General features: G+C 45.1%; 1 protein-coding gene across 4 annotated transcripts; it reads left to right on the top strand.

The window, feature by feature from the left end:
• Positions 1–1,487: 1,487 nt before the first annotated feature.
• Positions 1,488–21,220, top strand: LOC141051200 (oocyte zinc finger protein XlCOF7.1-like). 4 transcript variants are annotated; one of them, XM_073548069.1, is made up of 7 exons: positions 1,488–1,618; positions 8,275–8,411; positions 8,541–8,720; positions 8,804–8,927; positions 9,011–9,108; positions 9,307–9,397; positions 19,464–21,220. In XM_073548069.1, exons 2-7 carry the CDS (start codon positions 8,334–8,336, stop codon positions 20,369–20,371), a joined length of 1,479 nt encoding a protein of 492 aa, XP_073404170.1. In that variant the 5' UTR covers positions 1,488–1,618; positions 8,275–8,333; the 3' UTR covers positions 20,372–21,220. The 4 variants fall into 4 exon arrangements, with proteins under 4 accessions (XP_073404170.1, XP_073404172.1, XP_073404171.1 ...); XM_073548071.1 differs by lacking the exon at positions 1,488–1,618 and adding an exon at positions 2,324–2,392; XM_073548070.1 differs by lacking the exon at positions 1,488–1,618 and adding an exon at positions 2,658–2,736.
• Positions 21,221–26,145: the final 4,925 nt, after the last annotated feature.

The raw sequence follows: 26,145 nt of genomic DNA, 5'->3' as shown, positions 1-26,145 counted from the left end.
GACGCCACCCATGGTGTTCGGCAATTAATGGCCGACGCTGCAGTTTTTGGTCCCCTGGGGCTGATGGTGACGCAGCCAAGATGGATCAGCTCCCCACAGGTAGAGCGGAGACCCCAGGGCAAATATATTTGATTAATAGTTCAGATGGCGGTGAATGTTGGGGTGCAGAGAAATAAGAGGACACAGAGAGGTGCAGTTTCTTTACCTTTTACTTGCAAGTGGTTGTAATCCGGAGTACCACATACAGGTGATGGATTGAGTCCGGCTCGCCTGAAGGCATTCAGGGGATCCACCCTGCCAACCTTTTTGACAGTTAGAGTGATCAATGAGTGGAACAAGCTGCCACGAAGTGGTGAGTTCTCCTTCAATGGAAGTCTTCAAACAGAGGCTGGACAGACATATGACTGGGATGATTTAGCGAATCCTGCTTTGAGCAGGGGGTTGGACCAGATGGCCCAGGAGGTCCCTTCCAACTCTATGATTCTTAAGTGGGGGTTTGGCACCTTCCTTCTGCGCTTTGTGTGCGAGTCTCTGCTGTTTGTAACTAAGCTGCGACCCTCTATCACGCTTTGTCAGCGTGAGCCTATTCCACGGGTACCGTCCTTTTCACCGTCAGCCCCGGGCTCCTTATCTGCTGCTGTGCCCTCAGTTGTTCGATGTTGCTCAGGAACTTGCAGTCCCCTGTACTTCCAGATTCGGCGGTCAGGACATACAGCTACTGCCCACCCAGGACTCTGGCGTCCCTTTCTCTCTATTAGCGCTTCGCTCTGGGGTCTGCTATACGCAGTTTTTTAACTTCCCTGGAGTCTTTTGTCTCTGCTATTGTCCTTCCCCTCTCACAGATCAGCTCCCCATCTTCAACTGACTGGATCTTCCAGAAAAGATCCTTCACCTCAGGCTTAACTGTCTTGTCCTCTGCTCAGCTGCTCTCGTTTCCATGACAACTCCCCTGTTTTCTCTCAGCTGACTCCTTGCTGACTCACTATCCCCATCTGCTGGCCAGAATTTATAAGGCAGCTCCCCTTTCTGACCTGCAGCAGGAATTGTAATGTAATCTGTTACCTGGCATGGGGGCCCCCCCTCCTGCATCCAGGCATGACTTTACCCATTAGAGGGAGGCAATGTCACTGTGGCAACCAGACTCTGGGGTGTCACATACACACACGGCTCCGCTCCGTACACCTCGTACACACGCGGCTCCGCTCCGTACACCTCGTACACACACGGCTCTGCTCTGTACACCTCGTACACACACGGCTCCGCTCCGTACACCTCGTACACACGCGGCTCCGCTCCGTACACCCCGTACACACGCGGCGCCGCTCCGTACACCTCGTACACACGCGGCTCCGCTCCGTACACCTCGTACACACGCGGCTCCGCTCCGCTCCGTACACGTTGTACACACGCGGCTCTGCTACATCCACCTTGTAAACCCCTCCTGACCCCACACAGAAACTTCCCCTCATCCAGCACCATGACAACCAGCACAGCAGAGTCCTGCATACACTGAGGCCCCTGATCATGTGACCCCTGACTCCTCCCCTCCTGTGACCTCATCCCAGGTCCTGTGCGCACAGAGCAGCCATATATGTGGTGTGCGGCTCTGCAGGTGGAGGTAGGTGCTGGAGATTCCCCATTACTGGGCTGCACAGGTGGCAGTAACCCCTCCATTCCAGGAGATAGCGCCCCCTGCAGGTGGAGGTAGGTGCTGGAGATTCCCCATTACTGGGCTGCACAGGGGGCAGTAACCCCTCCATTCCCGGAGATAGCGCCCCCTGCAGGTGGAGGTAGGTGCTGGAGATTCCCCATTACTGGGCTGCACAGGGGGCAGTAACCCCTCCATTCCCGGAGATAGCGCCCCCTGCAGGTGGAGGTAGGTGCTGGAGATTCCCCATTACTGGGCTGCACAGGTGGCAGTAACCCCTCCATTCCAGGAGATAGCGCCCCCTGCAGGTGGAGGTAGGTGCCGGAGATTCCCCATTACTGGGCTGCACAGGGGGCAGTAACCCCTCCATTCCAGGAGATAGCGCCCCCTGCAGGTGGAGGTAGGTGCCGGAGATTCCCCATTACTGGGCTGCACAGGGGGCAGTAACCCCTCCATTCCCGGAGATAGCGCCCCCTGCAGGTGGAGGTAGGTGCTGGAGATTCCCCATTACTGGGCTGCACAGGTGGCAGTAACCCCTCCATTCCAGGAGATAGCGCCCCCTGCAGGTGGAGGTAGGTGCCGGAGATTCCCCATTACTGGGCTGCACAGGGGGCAGTAACCCCTCCATTCCCGGAGATAGCGCCCCCTGCAGGTGGAGGTAGGTGCTGGAGATTCCCCATTACTGGGCTGCACAGGTGGCAGTAACCCCTCCATTCCAGGAGATAGCGCCCCCTGCAGGTGGAGGTAGGTGCCGGAGATTCCCCATTACTGGGCTGCACAGGGGGCAGTAACCCCTCCATTCCCGGAGATAGCGCTCCCTGCAGGTGGAGGTAGGTGCTGGAGATTCCCCATTACTGGGCTGCACAGGGGGCAGTAACCCCTCCATTCCCGGAGATAGCGCCCCCTGCAGGTGGAGGTAGGTGCTGGAGATTCCCCATTACTGGGCTGCACAGGGGGCAGTAACCCCTCCATTCCCGGAGATAGCGCCCCCTGCAGGTGGAGGTAGATGCTGGAGATTCCCCATTACTGGGCTGCACAGGGGGCAGTAACCCCTCCATTCCCGGAGATAGCGCCCCCTGCAGGTGGAGGTAGGTGCTGGAGATTCCCCGTTACTGGGCTGCACAGGGGGCAGTAACCCCTCCATTCCCGGAGATAGCGCCCCCTGCAGGTGGAGGTAGGTGCTGGAGATTCCCCATTACTGGGCTGCACAGGGGGCAGTAACCCCTCCATTCCCGGAGATGGCGCCCCCTGCAGGTGGAGGTAGGTGCTGGAGATTCCCCATTACTGGGCTGCACAGGGGGCAGTAACCCCTCCATTACTGGGCTGCACAGGGGGCAGTAACCCCTCCATTGCAGGGGGCAGTAACCCCTCCATTACTGGGGGCAGGGGGCAGTAACCCCTCCATTACTGGGCACAGGGGGCAGTAACCCCTCCATTACTGGGGGCAGTAACCCCTCAGTATTGTGTCTATACAGCAGAGTTGAGCAGATTGATAGGAGTTGATTTTCCTGTAATTCGTGGTTTTGCGCCAGTTAGAAAATTTTGAAATTCGATTCTTAGTTTACAATAACCAGAACGTGTGGTCACTGAAGCATTAGGAGCGTTGTTGGGTGTTATTTCTAGTAGGACCCACACTAAGGTGGGAAAGTAACCACCCTTATGCACTCAAGAAAGGAATCCCTAAAAGCCAGTTTTTGAGGATACGCAGAAATTGTTTGGAGATGAAGGACCTACGCGGGAGGTTTCTGGACAGAGGCTACCCAGAGGGGATTTTGAAACAGGCCTACAAAGAGTCCTGGAGAAGAGAGAGGAGGGACCTATTGGTTTCAAAACCCAAAAACGCAGATGAAACTAATATCCGATTCATAGCAAAGTTTTCTAATGGATCGGATAAGATAAGATCAATCCTACAGAGGCATTGGGTGATACTAATGATAGATGGGGACATCAATCAATATATCTCCCCTACCCCGCAGATCATGTATAGAAGGGGCAGGTTTTTAAGAGACAGGATTGGCAGCTCAAATAAAGGGGTGTCATAAATGTGGTCATTGCAAGGCGTGCACATCAATCACACAATGCAAAACATTCACCAGTAATGTAAGGGGTACCGCTTACTCAGTTCGATATTTTATAAGGTGTGGTGTACAAGGCCACATGTAGATGCTGAATTGTGTATGTGGGTAAGACAAAAAGGGAGTTCCATCAAAGGATTTGTGAGCATCTCCGTGACATTAGCAATAAGAGAGACACCCAGTTGCTAATCACATGCATTTACATCATGGGGATCTGAAATTGATCTCTATTGGGATTGACAAAATCACTGCACCCGTGAGGGGGAGGGTGATTGGGATAAGCTCATCCTTCAAAAGGAGAGCAAGTGGATTTTTCATCTGAAAACAGTGCAACCGTTGGGATTGAATGAACAGTTATCCTATAGCTGTTTCCTATACAAATTTCCCATTTTTTGGTACTATTGACTGACATTTCTGGAGCCGCCTCCGTTGTTGTTGGGGTACCATGATGTCATGGGCTTGCCCCTAACACTCCCTGTATAGGGGGTGGTGGATACATGTGGTTCAGCTCGCCCAGTCCTCTCAGGCATTCCAACTCCAGAATTCCACTCCTGTGAGTGAGAATGAAGACTGTGTGTTTTCTATCATTTTTTTGCACGTGACAATTTTAAAAGTTTTCTTCAAGCTTGCAGAACAACTTAAAGAGAAGACGTCTTTTTCAAATATCCCTTTTCATCAGAATTCTGTTATACCTATTTTCTAGTTTTTTGTCTCTCAAAAAAGTTTTTTTCTGAGTGTTTTACGAACATGTAGTCCCATGACACTGCGACACTCCTGAGGTTTGGGGTTATTATGGGGTCGATAGGGATCCTGAATCATACCATTGGGGATTTGTGTACAATGATAGATTGATGAATGCATCATTGTCTCATATAGACTGTCCCTTAATTTAACCTGTAGTATGAGATTTGGGTTATCTTTTATGTACAGCCAACCTTGGACAACTATTAGTTATACTAAGGATGTTGTTCCATGATTTTCCATGGTCGCTATATTTGCGGCTATTCCAGGGGACTTACAGGTCTCCATGGAGATTGTATACTGTGGAAGCCGTTGGTGCGTTCCATACACAGGATATGCGGTCCATGGACCGGAAGCGCACCACGCGCTGGGGGCGTGGCTTCGTGTGGCGCGTCTCCCGGGTTTCTTTATGTCACGCAGACCAGGACATTGGTAAGGCAGCTCTCTACTTTATTCCAACTCCCCTGATGAGTCCGTGTCTTGGACGAAACGCGTCTGGAGATGCTGTACATTACGGAGGCAGAGTGAAGTCGCCCATCTATATGGAAACCCGTGTCATTTGACGCTGAGGCGTGGGTTTCCCGGTAGTATGGGTGAGATCTGATAATGTCCGTTTAAGGACTGTGTGAGATGTGTATGATTTCAAAGTGAGCACACTGCATCATCATAAAAAGTTTTTTGTACCAATAACGTGTGACAAGGAATGCCCATTGAATTTGGAATGGAGTGGCATGATTCCGTGACCTTCTATTAGGTACCTTAATACTTGTGAAGATTTATGATGATGCGTTTTTTATATTTTATGCCTCAACTCGCTGCTATATGTAAATATGTTATATAGGTCTGTGTTGTGGTGGCCTGGTTATAAATACACCTTCTGATGCTTGGGAACATTTGGTGAATTAATGGGCATTATTAGTGGTCAATAAAATATACAAGAGATTACATTTATAGTCCTGTAGACCACATTGTGTCTATCTGTAAAAAAATCCAAAAGGATTTTTCTGTGGTGTTATATGACAGACCTATTCGTTCAATAAGGTTTTTAATCATTTGTCCTGCTCCTGTGTCATTTTTTGTTTCTTTTGTTCACTTGGGTGGTTTTTTTGTTGTGAATGTTTTACATTTTATATTGTAATTAAATAAATGTTAAGTTTTATAGTATCCATATGCTAATTGTCTATGATAATTTGGATATTAATTCCTGCTACTTCCATTGCCTCCCCATATTGCCCTGCAGCAATCACATCTAACTCATTATCACACCTTGTACAGTGGTGGGCAGGACCGGGCGTAAGAGTGTAAGCTCTTATGGTCCATGGTTTCCAGTCCTTAGACTTGCAGGAATCTATTTGACGCAAATTTTTTGTATACAATTCTGCAAAGTCAACGAATTGCAAGTTCAAATGCTTCGTTCATCTCTACCGGTTCTCTATTCGTGAGTTTCGACATTCTAACACCCATAATATTTACTTCCACTGAAGATACTTTGCAACATTGAAAGACAGGAAACAGGCGCACGTGGTCACATACTGTACAATGCCCTTTTCATGACTCCCACATGAAGACACCTAAGCAAATCCCTTAAACAAGGTCATGAAGCACATATATATAGAATACCCAACAACGAGACTTCACACAAGGCCATATCATATTAGACATAATCTTTGAAAACAACCATAAAACATTAAAAAATGGCAGGTAACCAAAGAGAACAAGAAAAAGGTGGGTGACCCAGGAAGCGACCCAAACAATATATATAATCCAAAGGTATTTACGTGTGTGTGTGTGTGTGTGTGTATATATATATATATATATATATATATATATATATATATATATATATATATATATACGCATGTTAAAACGAGATTGGTTCTATGTAACTATGCGCATATAAAAAAGATCGAACAATAGGGGTGGTATATGTATATAAACATTTCATTTGTCAATTGCACCACAGAGCGCATTATAAAATAACAGCACAAGTCGCTTCCTGGGTCACCCACCTTTTTCCTGTTCTCTGTGGTACCTGCCATTTTTTAATGTTTTATGGTTGTTTTCAATAAAGATTATGTCTAACATGATATGGCCTTGTGTGAAGTCTCGTTGTTGGGTATTCTATGAGTCCCACATGGTATGACATCCCCCCTCCGCAACATTCTGTTCAAAATTGACCAAGAAATTCGGATTTGCTACAACGATGGGATCACGCCACAACAGCTAATCAAGAGAAGAGCCGCGGGTGCCGTCATATCAGAGGAGGTTCTCAGGGCCATAGATTACTTATCTGACCGATGCACCTGGTCTTGGGAATCAGTTTGCACCACCTCTCCTGTTCAGATTGGCGATCGATCTTCTGACCATGACTAGGTCTGATGCAACGCACTAAAGAGACCCAAAATGTAGCTGGGGGGGTCAAGAGTGCAGGGCAGATGAGTGACAAATCAAGGAGAGGAGAGACATAAATTATGGAAGATGAATCTATGAACTGCGTAACTGCTGCCGACTCCAAGGAAGAAACTGCTGGTTGTTGTTCTAAAATATATTTTTCATTAATAGATAGATATGAAGAAAAATACCCAGAATGCTGTAAAATAATAAAAATAGTTTGTTGACATTAATCATTCCATATATGATAAAAGAACCTGGCACTCAACTTAATGTGATAACATGAAACAGATGATTTATTCAATCCCAGACAATAAAAAAGGTTTAGGAACTGGGGACGCAATGATGGGTTTACATACCGGTGGGAAATTTACACTGAAGCCCGTTCAAGTATTGTAATAAGAATAGGTTGAGGCAGCCTAAAAGGGAAAATAGCTTAGTTGCGCTGGGTAAAAAGGACACAGCGTGTGGGAAGTATGGAGGTGACTAGCTGGCATTTACCTGGGAATCGGTGGTGCAGACGCAGTGTCCACCGCTGGTCTGAGGACTGTCAAAAGTTCCGGGATCTATTGACAGTCCTCAGAATATTCTTATTACAATACTGAACGGGCTTCAGTGTAAACTTCCCACGGGTATGTAAACCCATCTCGGCGTCCCCAGTTCCTAAACTTTTTTATTTCCAACTCGTACATTATTTCATTATATTGTAGGCATCGACCCCACCATAGCCAGTAACTATATGGTAATGCTGACCACTTTTCGTCCCACTGCATATTGGAGTACGGTATGTCATTCCTCTTAATACACACCAATACGTTTAGGTTGTGCCTTGATTCACTTCTTCTAATACAAGTATCATTCTTATGAATCAATTTGCCATGCATTTGTTTTATATATAGTTTATTTCCCTTTTTTTTCCTTTTTCTCCCACATCCATTTTTTTGTATTGTATGTTTATTACATTATCTCTATATGTCTCACAGCAACTGATGAAGGTCTATGTATTTGACCGAAAAGTTTGACATACCACTGTCTGGGATTGAATAAATCATCTGTTTCATGTTATCACATTAAATTGAGTGCCAGGTTCTTTTTTCATATATTGACACGGTTTGGGAACCTACCTCGGCATCATAATATAGTAGTGCACACGGATTCTGTTCATTAATCATTCCATGACTCTCCCATTACAACGCTACTTTGCTGTCATGCCAGCCTCTAGATGTGATCCCAGCAGCAAATCTGTGTTCGAAGTAGTGACAAACAGCCAGTGATTGGCATCATGAAGGTGTTGTCTATGTAAGCTATTCCTCTCATGTTCTAGTCCATACAAGAAAAGAGAATTCAACATCTAAACGTTACATTTCATTATACATTTCCCCTCAGGATTTGTGTGATTTTGTTTTTTGTTTTGTTTAGATCCCTCTAATTTAAGATCCCTTCTATATAACTGAATTTTCCTGATCAAACCATCAAGGATGGATATGAACAGGGACAAGATAGTTGAGAGGCTACTACACCTCACCGTAGAGATCCTCTTCCTGCTTACTGGAGAGGTGAGAGATTCTGATGACGTCACATTACATCATTCTTATCTATGGGAATAACAGATGGACAGAACTGGAGAGGTGAGGACTCTGGAAATGTCTGTAGTGAGGTTTATTAATGTGTCTCTCCATAACCAGGATTACACAGTAGTGAAGACGATCTCCAGTGAGCGCTGTCAGGACCCTGTGTCTGAGGGATGGGGAAGACCCCTGAGCCCAATCAAAGGGCCTCCATCTCACCCCTTGATTCATGAGGACATCAATGACCAGAAGATCCTAGAACTCACCTACAAGATGATTGAGCTGCTGACTGGAGAGGTGACACTGCTGGGAATGCTGGGACATTATACAGTAACACTTTGAAGGGATCGGAGGGATGATGGTGTCATTGTATGTGTCAGGTTCATATAAGGTGTCAGGATGTCACCGTCTATTTCTCCATGGAGGAGTGGGAGTATTTAGAAAAAAATAAAGATCTGTACAAGGACGTCATGATGGAGGTTCCCCAGCCCCTCACATCACCAGGTAATAGACAGGACTAAATATACATGTCCTATAATTATCTGTATGTAAAGAATGAATTCAGTCCCTGTATGTGTTTCCTCCAGTTCTATCCAGTAAGAGGAAAACACCAGAGAGATGTCCCCGTCCTCTTCTTCTACAGGACTGTAAGCAAGAAAATCCCAATGTTCCTCAGGATCATCAGGTAGATGAGAGAAGGTGTCCTGAGATCTCCCCTATGATGTGTAGACGGCTGTGAAGGTCTTGTGCTCAGTCTTGTTTTATCCACCAGTATTATATTTTTTTATACTTGTGTAATGAGAACGGTGGAGATGGCAGGATTAGATCTGATCATAGATGGGACTTCTCCATCTGTCTGTCACTACTACAATATTTTTTTCAGGGTGAAGATCTGACCCATATTATTACTACAGAGACAAATGTGAGGGATCCTGAGCAGTGTAAAGAGGAGAGTCTTAAAGATAACCACCCAGGTGAGTAGGGACCACTAACTGCAGAGAAGTAACAAATTATTTTGATACTACGACTATGTGTTGATTTTTTTTAGAGTGTGTTACCAGTGCCGTAACTATAAACTTCGGGGCAAAACTTCATAGTGGGGCCCCTCAACATTTCAATTACTAGAGGTTGTGCGGAACGTGGTGAAGCCTGCTACGCATTGTTGTATACAACACACAGGCTTCACCACGTTCCACAAGACCTTTAATAGATTTTGTTTATGATGCAAGTTTTAGAAGTTAAATATTCAGTGAATGTTTTGAAAATTAATAAGGTGAATAATAATTCCAAATATTGCACAATTTTCAAATAACTGTATGTTTATTAAATATTAAGTAGTTTTAAACAGTATATATTTAAACTTTGTTCACTTAAACATAACATTACTTAAACATTACCAATTTGTTCAGTTTTAAACAGCTACTTAAACATTTGTTTCCTAACTTTCAGAGAAGCGAATTCATCAATTACTTTGTCAAAGTTGATCTGTTGAGCTCGATCATTCTCAATTGAAAGTAAAGCTAAGCTGCTGAGTCTTTCTTGAGCCATAGTACTTCTCAAGTAGTTTTTTATGAGTTTAAGCTTACAGAAGGATCGCTCAGCCTTAAAGCCCCGTCACACATAGCGATCTTGCTAGCGAGATCGCTGCTGAGTCACAATTTTTGTGACACAACAGCGATCTCACCAGCGAGATCACTGTGTGTGACAGCGAAAGGCCAGGACTCTTTTTTTTTTGGTCGCTGGTCTCCTGCTGGCCACCACGCATCGCTGCGTGTGACAGGCGGGAGGCCAGCGATCTGCTGGTAACTAATGTACACATCGGGTATCCAAGGGACGTGCGTCCCTTAGATACCCGATGTGTACGTTAGTTACCAGCACGCTGATGCAGGGAGCTGGTAACTAACGTACACATCGGGTATCTAGGGACGCACGTCCCTTGGATACCCAATGTGTACGTTAGTTACCAGCTTCCTGCATCAGCCCGCTGGTTACTAACGTGCACAGCGACGCTGATGAAAGTGAAGAATGCTCGACTATTAGGAAATCAGCAAATTCCTTAACACTTTTCATTTTTTTCAGTTGCTTTTGAAACAAATTTTTTACTGAACATAACTGTGAAGGAAAGGCTGGAGTTACATCATCTGCAAACTTGTTAACAAAATCAACAGCTTTTTTGTGAATATCTGTTTCACTTGCACTGGCCAAAAAAATCAGGTTGTATTACTTCATAAGAGTCAAGAACAGCTTTCATCCCTTCAAAGCGGAGATGAAGTTGAGTACACAGTGTGTCTACCATTGGATAGAACACAGTAACTCGGAAACAAGTTTTTAGGTCTGCTAATCTCTCGTCTTCACACAACTCATCAGAGTGTTTCTTCACTTTCCTTACTCTGTTCTGGTGAAATTCACTTTTTTGTTCGCCATCGACTACACACATCTGATGCTTCAGAAACAAGTGCTTCGAACCTTTCACACATTTCGGTTATCTTTAGCAATGCATTACCCAGTAACTCATATGCAAACAAGAGGTCCATGGTTTCAGATTGTAAGGATTTCGATACGAGGTTGAGAGTCTCTAAGACTTCACACTGCACAACCAAAAGTAATACAAAATCAAAACTTTCAAGTTTGTTCTTTAGCTGCTGTGCATCATTTCTTTCCTTGTTTTTTTTTTTAAGTCAAAGTTATGCGAGTAAGACTTTTCATCACGTCACAAAACCTGTGTTTCAGTGCATACACTGCATCATGTCTGCCAGACCAGCGAGTTGGATTAAGAGTTTTCAGTGTTACTTTCGATTTCGAATTCAGTGAATCGGGCTGAGCTTCGATGCAGTACACTGATTTTAAATCTTGCCAGCGAACAATACTATTACCAAAAAAGCAATATACACTTTGAATTGTTTCAAAAAACTGGCTCACCACTCGGTTCTCTTCCACAGCATCCTTCAACACTAAATTAAGGTTATGAGCAGCGCAGTGCACAAAGTATGCGTGTGGGGCTTTTTCTTTAATACGCTGATGCACTCCATTGTAAGTCCCACTCATGACTGCAGCACCATCATAGCCTTGTCCCCGACATTTGGTCAAATCCAAGTTTTTCTCCTTCAATGAAGTTATTCTTTCTTCTGCAAGACCTTGCAAAGACTGATCTTTTATCTCTCTAAAGGATACAAGAGTTTCTCATATTTTGATTTCAATAGGTTTCCCCTCTTCATCATTAACTATTTTGACATACCGGTAAACTTCACTCATCTGATCAATTTTAGCTATGTCCTGGGTGGTATCTAGGATCAATGAAAAAAACAAGGAATTTTGAAGCTCAACTATAATTTCATCTTTGATTTGTAAGGCTAATAGATTAATAAGCTCATTCTGAATTTTAGGACTGAGGTATTTCACTGTCCCTTGCGGACGCAGAAGCAATTCTTGTAGTACTGGGTCATATTTTGACAAAAGCTCAACTATCGAGAGAAAGTTTCCTTTGTTGCTATATTCTAACTTTTCAATAGATCCACGAAACACAAGATTACATGTTGCAAGTGTTAATGTCACATTCAGGATTCTTTCAAGAACTTTACGCTAAAAGCTTCTTTCACTCTCCATATTTTTGTCGAAAACGTTTTCTAAAGTACCACGTTTCCGCCATTGCTCATAAGCTTCACAAGCATGTGTATGGCTTTTGGATGCTTCATGAACTGAAATACATTCTGAAATATGCTTCCAGTCTCGTACTCCGGTTGTTGAAAATGGTAATACACGATTTCTGTATTCAAGTGTTTCCGACTGTGACTGAGGGAATAGCCAACATGGCAAGCAGTAAACACAATCTGATTTTGTTGAGTAACATAACCAACTTCTTTTAAGCTTCAACCCTGACTTTGTGTTGATAAAATAATAGTTACTTGAAAAAGATCGACCTTGTTGATTGATATCCTTGGGAAATGGTCCGTCAGACTGTATTGGACCAGACGCTATCAGCCTACGTTTCTTATCTTGATTTTCAATCACAGTAGGAAAGGCGTTGTAGTAGGCAGAGTCTTCATCTTCCAAAAAATTTGGTGTAACATTGGTTGGGTCTGTTATATCTTCTTCGCCTATAAATTTTTGGTTTTTCGAGTCATTATCATTATTAAGGTTGTCTTGTTCCGACGTATCTGAATTTAATTTTTGTGAGATTTCAATATCATTCCCTGTCGAGTGGTTTTCAACATCCAGCCATGCTGCTTAGTTCTTCGAACTTTTTTCAGCCTCCAAGTTTCTTCTTTTCGCAGTCTGTCTTTTTTTATTTCCACTTGGCTGGTGCCGAATTCGTTTAATAATAAACTGTTTATTAACACACACAATCACAGTACCGTATTTTCCTTTTCCGTCATATAAGACTACTTTTTAACCCCTGAAAATCTTCTCATAAGTCAGGGGTCATCTTATATGCCAGGTGCAGGGCGCCACTTACTGGCAAAGAGACAGTGCGGCTGCCCAGGATATGTGCACTGTGTCCAGCCGCTCTCTCCAGGAGGAGAGAGACTGTAGCTGACATTTCTGCCTCCCCCAGCAGGTGCCAGACATCAAATACTACAACCCCCGACCACAGGTACAGCAGTCACTATTGCTCCCTCCCGGTTGTGAGGAGAGACTGAGTGGGGGTTGTACATAGCTCTGATTATTGAAAACAAGAGGCAGATGACTCACGGAGAAGATAGAGAAGATAGATACTGCATGACCCGGAGGCGGGAGGAATGTGTGATTATGGAGACTTCCCCCTCACAGCAGCAGTATAGACCTGCAGACTGGAGAGGGGCAGGGCTTCTCACAGTTTGTCACAGAGATATTTGTGTCTGCTGACACTGTCTCCTCTCAATGCTGAGAGTTTGTTACAGTGTGCACTGTGCCTGCCTTGCCAACTCTCTGTGATCTCCAGACTAACATATTTCTACAAATCTTGTGCTATGAGACTCTCCAGGCCAGTGCAGGCTTCCATTCATTGACAGCTGGCAGAGCTCCTGGAAATTATTGAAATGAGTCTCCTGTCCTCCGGGTGACATTGTCTGACAGGAAAGTTTGCCCCCTGTACTCCCCCAACCCCCCCCCCCCATCTTGACACAGGCACAAACCCCTCTCCATGTCACCTACCCCCTCACGGTGCTGGCACATCCCAGTCCCCATATTCCACCCCCCTCCACACGATGCTGGCACATCACCCCTCTCCATGTTTATAGTATATGGAGGACTATGGGGGTGCAGTATACTATATGGAGCACTATGTGTCATGATCCATGCTGGATCAGGACTGATAAAAAGCACAGGTAACCTTTTTTTTCTTAAGCTGTGCTTAAGTTTGGTTTTTGCCATCGGTGGCCATTAGGATTATTGCACTGTGGTGTCGTTTGTTCTAAGTTTGCCCCAGTGGTGGTGAGCGTCATTGCACTCTTGTTTCTTTAGTTAAGTGCACATGATTATAATGCAGGTGTGATTGCTTTGGCTCTGCTATAAAAGAGTCACAGGTGTTGCAATCAGTGTTGGTGATAGTGTTCATTTCAACCATCCTTGGTGGAGGAAGGAGCTGGAGAGCGTTCCTTGCAGCACTGTCTTAGCCCTGGTGTGGAAGGAGTCATAGGGGATTTCCTTGTAGCTCTGACAGAGCTTGGTGGCAGCGATTCAGGAGGAGAGCTGCATTCTGGTGGTGGACTCTGTTGCCAGGAGCAAGTGCAACAGAGTAAAGCTAAGTGGTGTTTCCCTGTTTGTGTTTTTCCTTAGTGTGTATTAATACAGCGGTGGGGCCAGTGCCTGCGCCACCCTGCTCCCTAGCAAGGGATAGGTGTAGGGTGTGCTAGGGCGACAGGTTCCTGATCGGCGCCCGGTGCGGAACCGGCATAGGGAACGTTAGGAGCGTTGGGGACACTGACTCAGGGGAGTGCAGGAAGTCTCCATGTCCCCCTCCCCTATTGCAGGGCCCACCATTTTAACTGTTTTCCCTTTCCCCGTGTCTTATTGTTTTAGTTACCGGCCTGCGGGCCGTGTCACACAGGACAGTATCACGTGCCGCGTCTTGTTGTTTACAGTTACCGGCCTGCGGGTCGCATCACACAGGACGGGTCATCGTGACATTATCACCAACCATAACTTTTTTTCTGCTGAGCCATGGACCCAGTTCAGCCCTTTGCCCAAATGCTGCAGATCCTTACTAATGAGATTAGGGGGCTGTGCGGAGGGTTGGTGCGGCAGCTGCGGCTGTTGGTGGGCTCTGGGGGCTTGGTTCAGGAACTGGCTCAGCCTGAACCCAAGATATCCCTCCCTGACAGATTTTCTGGAGGGAGAGATCAATTCTTGGTGTTTCAACAAGCCTGCAAATTATATTTCAGGCTGCGCCCTCTGTTATGAACGGGTAGCCAAGGAGGAAATAAAAAACAATACAAGCTAAGTCTCAGACCAAACTCAAAGACCAAAGAGGTTGGTAACTATGCAGATTGCAGACCCCTGATCCTAACACGCAACTAGCAGCAGTCGTGGTGCGTTCCTACGGTGGTCCTAGACGCCTCGTTACAACCAGGAAACTAAATAAGCCTAAAGCAGGAAAAGGGGAAAACTAACTGCCCCAGAGCAGACCCCAAAGGAGAGACAGCCCCCCACATGTATTGACGGTGAGACAAGATGAAAACACAAATAAAGGCAGGAAAATAGGCTGAGCAAACGATGGGGCCAGACTAACTAGAAAGGACAGGAAAGGAAAGACACTGTCTGCAGTCTGCCAAACAACCCTACAAAATGTCCGGTGGAGGCACGTTTGCCCCTCTCCTATATACTGACAAGCTCATTACCTTAGAGAGATCATTCTCCTCAATGCCTAAAGCACCATCGTCCTTTCTGATAGATGCCTATAAGCTCTACACAATCTATATACCACACGTAACTGAAGAAGGTCACATTGACCGAAACGTCTTTTTTTGTGTACTACAATAAACCGCCTTACAAATACCTTTAAGTTGAGTGCTAGGTTCATATTTGTTGCACAAACAACACAGGCCTAATTACATCTTCATGGTCAACAATGCTCCAGCTCATCGAGGTTGCATCATTAGAGAACGGCTGCTGGAGACTGGGGTACCTCAAGTGTAGTGGCCTGCACTTTCACTAGACCTGAATGGGATCAGCTGAGTCTATGTGTAGAGGCTTGTAACTCTGTACCCCAGAACCTCAATGACCAGAGGGTCGCCCTTCAAGAAGAGTGGGATGCCATGTCTCAGCAGACAATGACTCTATTTGTGAACAGCTTGAGACATCCTTGTCAAACTGTAATTGATCCTCATGGCCACTTAAGTTACTGAGACACTGATATTTTTTGTTGGGGTATAACCTTCACTGTTGTTGATTGTTGTTTAAATTGTTTGAGATGAGGAAATCGCCATTACTTGCTTCTACTTAAATGCCTTACTTTCATGATAAAATATCACTGTAGCGTGAACTTTTTACATTTTCCATAAATTTCAACCAAAAGCCAAATATCCCTAACACTTTTTGATTAGTGTATGGACACATTTGTTTCCTGATTAAGAAATCCCCACCAACCTCTGCTGCTATATACAGACATGCACCCACCAAATTATTATCTAATTAGCTATTAGATAACCCACCATTACAAATCTGAATTAATAATCCACCACTGTGCCCCCTGTTAACTACAATTAGCCATTTTTCCCCACCAAATAAATACATAAAATTAATTGGCCATTGTACTACTTTCCCCAATTCATTACCAGTCACTCTTGCATCTTCAACGACTCACCACTGGGCACCACCCTCTCCCCCGATTCATTCTAGTTACATGTCTCTTTCTCCCAATTCATTGTCATGTCCTCTCTCACACACTCAATTCATTATAATTTCCTCTCTCCCATTCCCCACCCTTAATTCATAATAGCCTCTCTCCCACCTCCATTTCATTCATTTTATTAAAAATAAGTTTTTTATACTTCCTTCTCCATATAATCTCCTGCTGCTCTACTTCTTTTAGCTGGCATGTACATGTGATGTCATCATCCTGCTGACAGTGGCTGAGGCTCTTCACAGAATAGTCGGCATTGTCAGCAGTGCGCAAATTCCAGAAAAGCTCCCTTCCCGGTGAAATGCGCTACCGATGATTATAATGAGTAAAACGAGCCTTGGGCCCTGTATATAGCCCAGATTACTACACACCTCACCTTATTCATTAAGAGGTGTGATCCTCTTAATGAATCAGAAGTGCTAGCTCCAAAACGCCCTCCTCCCATCAAGAAAGGCAAGAGAGTCGCTGGTCTTGATGAATCGCCCACCAGTGTCACTCTTGACAGGATATTGCCATTTCCATACAGCTTCTCAGGCCTATGCTTGACATGAAAATTTTGCAAAGCCTAGAACTAGTTAGTTACTCGAGCATAGTTCCTCTTTCTCTCCCACATCCATTTTAGCGGGGCATGGTCATACACAAGCCTAAATTTCCGGATCAACAAGTAGTACTTTAGAGTGTCCAATGGCCACTTGATGCCTAATGCCTCCTTTTCCACTATGGAGTAGTTTTTCTCACAAGGGGACGGTTTCCTACTCAGATAAATTAATAGGTGTTCTTCCCCGTTAATTTCCTGTGACATGACAGCCTCTGGTTCGACATCTGACACACCTGTCTGAACGATGAATTCCTCGGCGAAGTCCCGTGATATCAACACTGGCTGTTTACAGAGGGCTAATTTTAACTCCTGAAAGGCCCCCTCTGATTGTGGAGACCACCTAGCCATTGCTGATTTTGTGCCTTACAGTAGATCCGTTTAAGGGGCTGCTATAATCTCAAAATTAGGGACTAACTTCCTTTAATAAACCACAATTCCCAGGAATTCTCTGACCTGCTTTTTCTGAGTGGTTTTGACCAACTCTGTATTGCCTCTGCCATGTTTATTTTGAGTTTATTCTCTTCCCTGCCTACCTTGTAGCCCAAATGCTTGGTTTCCTTCATTTTCATTGCACATTTTTTCAGGTTAATAGTAAAGCTGGCCTCTCATGGGTGTCTGGTATTGCTTGGACTATACTTAAATGACTACCTCAACCATGGCTCAAGATGACAACATCATCTAAGTAGGCTGCAGCGTATTGCTTGTGAGGGGAGAGAACCCGATCCATGGCTCTCTGCTGGGTGTCATCACCTCTGGCGGTTGGGGTTGGTGCGGTTTTCCTGACGGGAAAGTTCCATCTGCTGCTGGAGCCACTGCTGCTGCTGTAATTGTTGCTGCTGCAGTTATAACTATTGCATCAACAGTTTATTGGTTTCCAGCTGGGCTTGATGTTGCTGCTGCCATTGCAGCTGTTGCTGGATATTAGCTTTTACCAGCTGCATGACAAGTTCCTCCATTTTCTATGACCGTGCTTGACTCCTGCAGCTGCCTTTACCTTGAAAATAAAGTCCAGCAACCATTTGTGTTACTTTGGATTCACTGCCCACATTCTCCACGAATCGCAGGGATGCATTTTCTTTTAATCCTCTGGTAATGTTCACCCAGGCAATGCGGTTTATTCCAAATGTGAAATATTGACTTCATAAAACCTCCAATAGTTTCAAAACAACCTCTTCTGTGCACAAAGGTATAACATAAAATAAACAGTTCATATTCAAGTAGGTAACAAATACTGGAGTGGGCTCACTCATCCAGATTAGTGTCCTCAATTCTTTAGACTCTGGCATCAGACTACAGCAACACAAGGTCTTTCCACCTTAACTCACAGACAAGTCCAAGAAGTGTTTCCACCGCTATTCACAGACTATACCTGAGGCAGCTGAACTGCCTTTTAAATTAATTGCCTCTTCCAATCATTCCTAAAACCTGGAGACTGCTCTTCTAGGTTTCACAACACCAAGGCTAGGCACCTCGGTGATACATACCTCCCATCCAGGATTTTACCACCTCTTCTTTTACAGTTTACACTAATGTGCAAGAATTGATCACAGGTGGAGTCAGGTCATGCACAGAAGTCAGGTAAGTGGACAGCTAAACAGAGGGATACAGGTCAGATACAAGTTAAGGTCAATATCTAGCACAAGATCAACTCCCGGTAAGGCAGGCATAAGTGAAGTCCAATTCTGAAGATTGGCTGCAGCTAGCTAGCAAGACAGAAGAGGGGACAATTAAGAAGTCAAGTCAATTAAAAACCAGGTCAAAATCAAACCACAAACACTTAACTTTCTCTCTTTAATTAAAAAAAAATACAAAAATCTGATACTAAAACACTGCACTTACTCAAGGACATGTGGCTGTTATGGAGTGTATGCATTGGGCACTTAAAAAGGGATTGTCCACTACTTGGACAACCACATATCATTCCTCATGTTTGGCCCTGTTATAATAAAAAAATCTGATACTCGCTTCCCTTGGCGGCGCTGTTCCAGAAGTCCTCACATTCTTGGGTCTCCTGCGAGGTTGTTGTGATGCATTAGCTTTGTGCCCAATCAGAGCTGGCATCACTGTCCTCGCCTTCAGACGTATAAGTAATCAAGAGGAAGTGAGTGGCCAGCTACAGCTTTTGATTACTTATACGTCTAAAGGCAGGTACAGTGACGCTGGCACTGATTGGGTGCAGACTTTTCATATGATAACTTCATGTGAGTCTGGGGAGTGCCAACATCGCTGGAACAGCACCGGCACGGGAAACAGAGAATGAGATGGGGTTTTCCTAGTAGTGGACAACCCCTTAAATATTACTGCTTTACAGCTATCTTTATGGTTCTTTACTAGACGTTTTACTAGAAAAGGTTGGTGACCGACACAAAGAAACATAATCCTATGAAAAAGCTTCAGAGAAATGAAACATTTCAAAGAGCTCAATGTGGTCACCAAACATCATAATCTACTAGTCCCTGCTTTGACATCTACTATTGTCAGGTTTTTCTAACTCAATTGATTTTTACCACAATATGTATAGAAGCGCTTCCATAGAAATGCTTAAAATATCTAGTATTGTAAAAAAAATATTTCTTTATTCCTTGTTATTGGAGAAAAATATAATCTATATTATTCTTGGCAGATGGCTTTAGAAGAAGCTCAGAAGAGCATCTGTTATCTTCACATTTTAAAGCAGATGATCATGGTGTCACACCAGATTCATATAAAGAACATATCATTATCCCGGATCTACCTCTAAGTCTTCACATCAAAAAGCTTTCAACTGATCCTTTTCAACAAGTCCTGTCTTCTCATTCATCACAGACTGTAGAGCACAGTAAAAATAACAGAAGGGATGTTGAACATCAAAGGACTCATACAGGGAAGAAGCCATTTTCATGTCCAGAATGTGGGATATGTTTTAATGAGAGAACACATCTTTGTTTGCATCAGAGACGTCACACTGGGGTGGAGTCTTATTCATGTGTAGAATGCGGGAAAAGTTATACAAATAAATCAAGTCTTGTTGTACATGAGAGAACTCACACAGGGGAGAAACCATTTTCATGTCCAGAATGTGAAAGATGTTTTAGAAACAAATCACACCTGGCTATACATAAGAGAATTCACACAGGAAAGAAGCCATTTTCATGTTCCGAATGTGGGAAATGTTTTACACAGCAAGGAAATTTTGCAAAACATCAGAGAGTTCACACAGGGGAGAAGCCATTTTCATGTTCTGAATGTGAGAAGTGTTTTACACAGAAAGGAGATCTTGTTAAACATCAAAGAATTCACACAGGGGAGAAGCCATTTTCATGTCCAGAATGTGGGAAATGTTTTTATGATCGATCCAATCTTCGCTCACATCAGATAATTCACACAGGGGTGAAACCATTTTCATGTGCAGAATGTGGGAAATGTTTTTATAGGAGATCTCATCTCCGCTCACATCAGAGAACTCACTCAGGGGAAAAAACATTTCGATGTACAGAACCTAGTAATCATTTTACGAAGTTTGTTGCACACCAGAGAACTCATATACTGTAGATAGAAAACCATTTTCATGTCCAGAACATTTTACACACAAATTGTGACGCTAGTCACAACCCAAGGACAGGCCGTGAGTCAGCGGAGTCAAACGTTCCAGTGTCAATACCGAAAGAGCACGTAGTAAACCAAAGGAAAATACGAAGGGTCAGAATACCAGAGAAATAGCAGATAAGCAAAGGGGCAATAACAAACAGGTAGACAGAACACTGTCCAAAGGTCAGCAGCAGAATATCAGATGCAAAGGTGCAATAGCAAACGGATAGTCAGAATATGGTCCAAAGGTCGGCAGCAGAATATCAGATGCAAAGGTGCAATAGCAAACGGATAGTCAGAATATGGTCCAAAGGTCGGCAGCAGAATATCAGAACTTACTGCACAGGGAACAGGTGAACACATACCAGAGAGCACAAGCTTAGAACAAGTTTTTGACTGGCCGTGATCTGGGCTAGACAGCTCACCTACATAGCAGGGCAATTAACAAGAACAGGGAGAACCTGTGGAAATCTCTGCACCTTCCAGTGTCAGGTCAACTGAGCTGTCAATCAAAGCACTAACAGCTCAGCACGCCCCAGCACAGGATAGGATGCCAGAGTCCCAGACACTCTGAGCTGAGGAATCATGGCACAAATCACATATTCTTAAATGTCAGATGAATCACACACGGAAGTAGCCATGTTCTTTTTATTGACAATTTACCAACAGAACCACTAAAGTCAAAGTAAAGTCAAACACTGCATAAGAAAAGGAAAATAATTTAGGACATTGAGTGCTGGAGCAGGAAATGTATACAATTCCAATAAACATCTGTTTTCGAAACGCAAATAAAATCCAGTTTACACACCTTTATATCCTTCGTGTGTTTAAGATGTTTTATATCTGTATTCAGTAATGTTCAAAAGTTTTAGGCAGGTGTGGAAAAACATTCTGCAGAGTAAGAAGCTTCCAAAATTGGAAGTGTTTGAATTTTTTTAATTGATAAAACAAACTACTAAGGCTGGTTTCACACTAACGTTTTTTTGCGCTGTGCCTCGTGTGCATTGCTCCCCTATCTTTAACATGGTGGGCGCATGGTATAGCGCATGTACGCGTTCATGTGTGTTTTCGTGCGCTGCGTTTTTTCCAGGTGTGCGCCCAAGCGTGCCAGATGCTACATGTTACATTTTTCTGTGTGCCCAACTGCTTCCAAAAAACGCATGCGCACGTTAGCACACGGAATGCGCAAAAAAACAGCATTACAGTCTGTGGGATCGCACGCATGCGCTAGGACATGCGCATGCATGCTCATGCGTTTTTAGAGTTAACATGGCGACATACTGGTTCAAACGCATGCGCAAAAAAACAGCAAACGCATGCAAAACGCTTAATGCGTTTTTTTGTATGCGTTTGGAATGCACATGAGGCGCAACGCAAAAAAACGCTAGTGTGAAAGTAGCCTAAGTGAGTGAAAAGAAATGAAATCTAAATCACATCAATATTTAGTGCCCGCCTTTGTCTTCAAAACAGCATCAAAAGATCAATTCTTCAAGGTACACTTACATACAGTTTTTAGAGGAGCTCAGCAAAGAATGGAGAGGTCTGTAAATGTTTACCATAGGTACACTTCAACTGTGAGAGACAGAATCTAAAAAAAAATCCAGAAAAACGCATTGTATAATTTTTTAAATAATTAAATTGTTTTTTATTGCATTAAATAAGTATTTGATCATCTACCAGTCAGCAAGGATTCTGGCTCTCACAGACCTGTTATATTTTTTATTAAGAATTTCTCCTACTCTGCACTCATTACCTGTATTAATTGCACCGGTTTGAACTCGTTACCTGTACAAAAGACACCTGTCCACACACTCAATCACACTCCAACCTTTCCACCATGGCCAAGACCAAAGAGCTGTCTAAGGACAGCATGGACAAAATTGTAGACCTACAGAAGGCTGGGATGGGCTACAAGACAATAGGAAAGCAGCTTGGTGAGAAGGGAACAACTATTGTCACAATTATTAGAAAGAGGAAGAAACACAAGATAACTCAGTCTGAGACTCTGTGCAAGATTTCGCCTCGTGGGGTAAAGATGATTCTGAGAAAGGTCAGGAATCAGCCCAGAACTACACTGGAGGATCTGGTCAATTACCTGAAGAGAGCTGGGATCACTGTCTCAAACATTACCATTCTTAACAAACTATGCTGTCATGGATTAAAATCTTGCAGGGTGCTCATGCCAGCACATGTCCAGGCCCGTTTGAGGTTTGCCAATGACCATCTGGATGATCCAGAGTATGCATGGGAGGAGGTCATATGGTCAGAAATATTACCTTTTGGTATCAACTCCACTCGCCATGTTTGGAGAAAGAGAATAAGGATAAGTATAACACCAAGAACACCGTCCCAACCGTGAAGCACAGTGGGGGAAACATCATACTTTGGGGGTGCTTTTCTGCAAGGGTGGCAGGACTACTGCACTGTTTTGAAGGAAAGATGGACGGGGTCACTTATCGTGAGATTTTGGCCAGCAGCCATCTTCCCTCAGTAAGAGCATTGAAGATGTGCAGTGGCTGGGTCTTTCAGCATGAAAATGACCCAAAACACACAACCAGGGTAACTAAGGAGTGTCTCCGTAAGAAGCATTTCAAGGTCCTGGAGTTGCCTAGAAGTCTCTAGACCTGAACCCAATAGAAAATCTTTGGCCAATAGCAGCTATTGGATCACCTCTATATACACCAATAGCTGCTGCTGCTTAGGGGTGGTCGCCATTTTGAAATTGTTATTTTTTGTACCATCTGAATAACCTCAAGCACAGTTATTAAGGAACGGGCAACTCTTTGGAACTGCTAAGGAAAGGCCTGTAAGAAGTACCTTGAGGGAACTAGGGGTTATCTGTTATAGGGGTCATAGGACCCTGGGGGAGTCAATTAGAGAGGTCTTCTAATTTGCTAAATGTAAAGTTTTGAGGGTATGGCCAGTAGTGAAGGACAATGGTATGTTTTTGTGTTGGATAGATAGAGGCTGCAACCATATTTACATAGGTGAAACTTGATGGACCTAGGTTTTCAACCTTTCTCAACCAATTGTGCATTTTGCCACTAATTTAACTATAGCCTGCAATGTTATGTGTATTGAGGAAATCATCCAACCCTTTTTTTTAAAATCTGTTATAGTGTCTGTCAGTGGTAGCTCTTGTGGTTGGCATTCCACTGTCTGACTGCTCTAACTGTAAAGAACGCTTTCCTATTTACCTGCCGGAATCGCCTTTCTTCCACCCGTAATGAGTGCCCCCTGGTCCTAAGTATGGTCTTTGCAAGGAATGTCATGTTCGAGTCCTTTGTACTGACCACACATATATTTATACATATAAATGAGATCTCATCTGAGGCATCTCCTAAGCTAAAGAAGCCCAACTTTTCCAACCTCTCATCATATGAGATGCCTTCCATCCCTTGTAATAATCTAGTCGCCTGCCTTTGAACTGACTCTAACTTCTGAATATCCTTTTTCAAATCTGGAGCCCAAGACTGGCTCACATATAGGATGCGTGCCAGGAACGAGGAAATTATTAACAAATGGGGCTCAGAATGGAGAATTATTATTACCGGAAGGGGTCAGGATGGGGGACGTTAATGAAGAATCGGGCTCAAGATGGAGGATAATTATTAAAGGAATGGGCCAGGACAGGTGAGATTATTAAAGGGAATCTGTCAGCAGACTTTTTGCTACCTCATCTGAGAGCAAAACCTACGAGACAAAATGAGCAAAAACCCTTCTGTAACCAAATAAGTAAAAAGCAAATGTGCATTTTCATAATACAGAGTTCTAGTAATATTGTTTTTGATCAAAAATAGCATAAAAGCCGTCCCACCATCGACAAGGTGACTCTGTGGTCGGGGTGGTCCTAAACTGTCTACTATTAAAAACCTTATCATGTGTCAAAGTTGACCTCAGTGTGCTTTATGGCCAATGTGAACATGCGTTTGTGCTGCATGTATACCAACGCAAACCAAGCTCAATTTTTGTGTTTTCTCATCTGAGAGCAGCCTGATGTAGAGAAAAAATATTCCCACTTTTCTGCATGAAACTTTGAGCAGATAAGAAAGTTAGTCCAGCCATTCCGATATGCCGAATGATATTGCTTAGATCCTCATCTCTTTCTGAAGCTAAGGTCACACAACAATATAAAAAAATTGTCGAGTTTTATCCAAAAAACATGATTTTTTTTTCTAGACACCGGGTTTTGATAATAGGACCACCTTGTACACACGCGGCTCCGCTCCGCACACCTCGTACACACGCGGCTCCGCTCCGCACACCTCGTACACACGCGGCTCCGCTCCGCACACCTCGTACACACGCGGCTCCGCTCCGTACACCTCATACACACACGGCTCCGCTCCGTACACCTCGTACACACACGGCTCCGCTCCGCACACCTCGTACACACGCGGCTCCGCTCCGCACACCTCGTACACACGCGGCTCCGCTCCGTACACCTCGTACACACACGGCTCCGCTCCGTACACCTCGTACACACGCGGCTCCGCTCCGCACACCTCGTACACACGCGGCTCCGCTCCGCACACCTCGTACACACGCGGCTCCGCTCCGTACACCTCATACACACACGGCTCCGCTCCGTACACCTCGTACACACACGGCTCCGCTCCGCACACCTCGTACACACGCGGCTCCGCTCCGTACACCTCGTACACACACGGCTCAGCTCCGTACACACGCGGCTCCGCTCCTTACACCTAGTACACACGCGGCTCCGCTCCTTACACCTTGTACACACACGGCTCCGCTCCGTACACCTCGTACACACGCGGCTCCGCTCCGTACACCTCGTACACACGCGGCTCCGCTCCGTACACCTCGTACACACGCGGCTCCGCTCCGTACACCTCGTACACACGCGGCTCCGCTCCGTACACCTCGTACACACGCGGCTCCGCTCCGTACACCTCGTACACACGCGGCTCCGCACCGTACACCTCGTACACACACGGCTCCGCTCCGTACACCTCGTACACACACGGCTCCGCACCGTACACCTCGTACACACACGGCTCCGCTCCGTACACCTCGTACACACACGGCTCCGCTCCGTACACCTCGTACACACACGGCTCCGCTCCGTACACCTCGTACACACACGGCTCCGCTCCGTACACCTCGTACACACGCGGCTCCGCTCCGCACACCTCGTACACACGCGGCTCCGCTCCGTACACCTCGTACACACAGCTCCGCTCCGTACACCTCGTACACACACGGCTCAGCTCCGTACACACGCGGCTCCGCTCCTTACACCTAGTACACACACGGCTCCGCTCCTTACACCTTGTACACACACGGCTCCGCTCCGTACACCTCGTACACACGCGGCTCCGCTCCGTACAACTCGTACACACGCGGCTCCGCTCCGTACAACTCGTACACACGCGGTTCCGCTCCGTACACCTCGTACACACACGGCTCCGCACCGTACACCTCGTACACACACGGCTCCGCTCCGTACACCTCGTACACACGCGGCTCCGCTCCGTACACCTCATACACACAGGCTCCGCTCCATACACCTCGTACACACACGGCTCCGCTCCGTACACACACGGCTCCGCTCCGTACACCTCGTACACACAGGCTCCGCTCCATACACCTCGTACACACACGGCTCTGCTCCGTACACCTCGTACACACACGGCTCCGCTCCGTACACCTCGTACACACACGGCTCTGCTACATCCACCCTGTAAACCCCTCCTGACCCCACACAGAAACTT

The sequence above is a fragment of the Dendrobates tinctorius genome, unplaced genomic scaffold (assembly GCF_039654945.1).
Source record: "Dendrobates tinctorius isolate UK_male_01 unplaced genomic scaffold, ASM3965494v1 ptg000155l, whole genome shotgun sequence".
Lineage (NCBI taxonomy): Eukaryota > Metazoa > Chordata > Amphibia > Anura > Dendrobatidae > Dendrobates > Dendrobates tinctorius.
The sequence above is the reverse complement of the archived record's forward strand: the minus strand, read 5'-3'. Positions and strand labels throughout refer to the sequence as shown.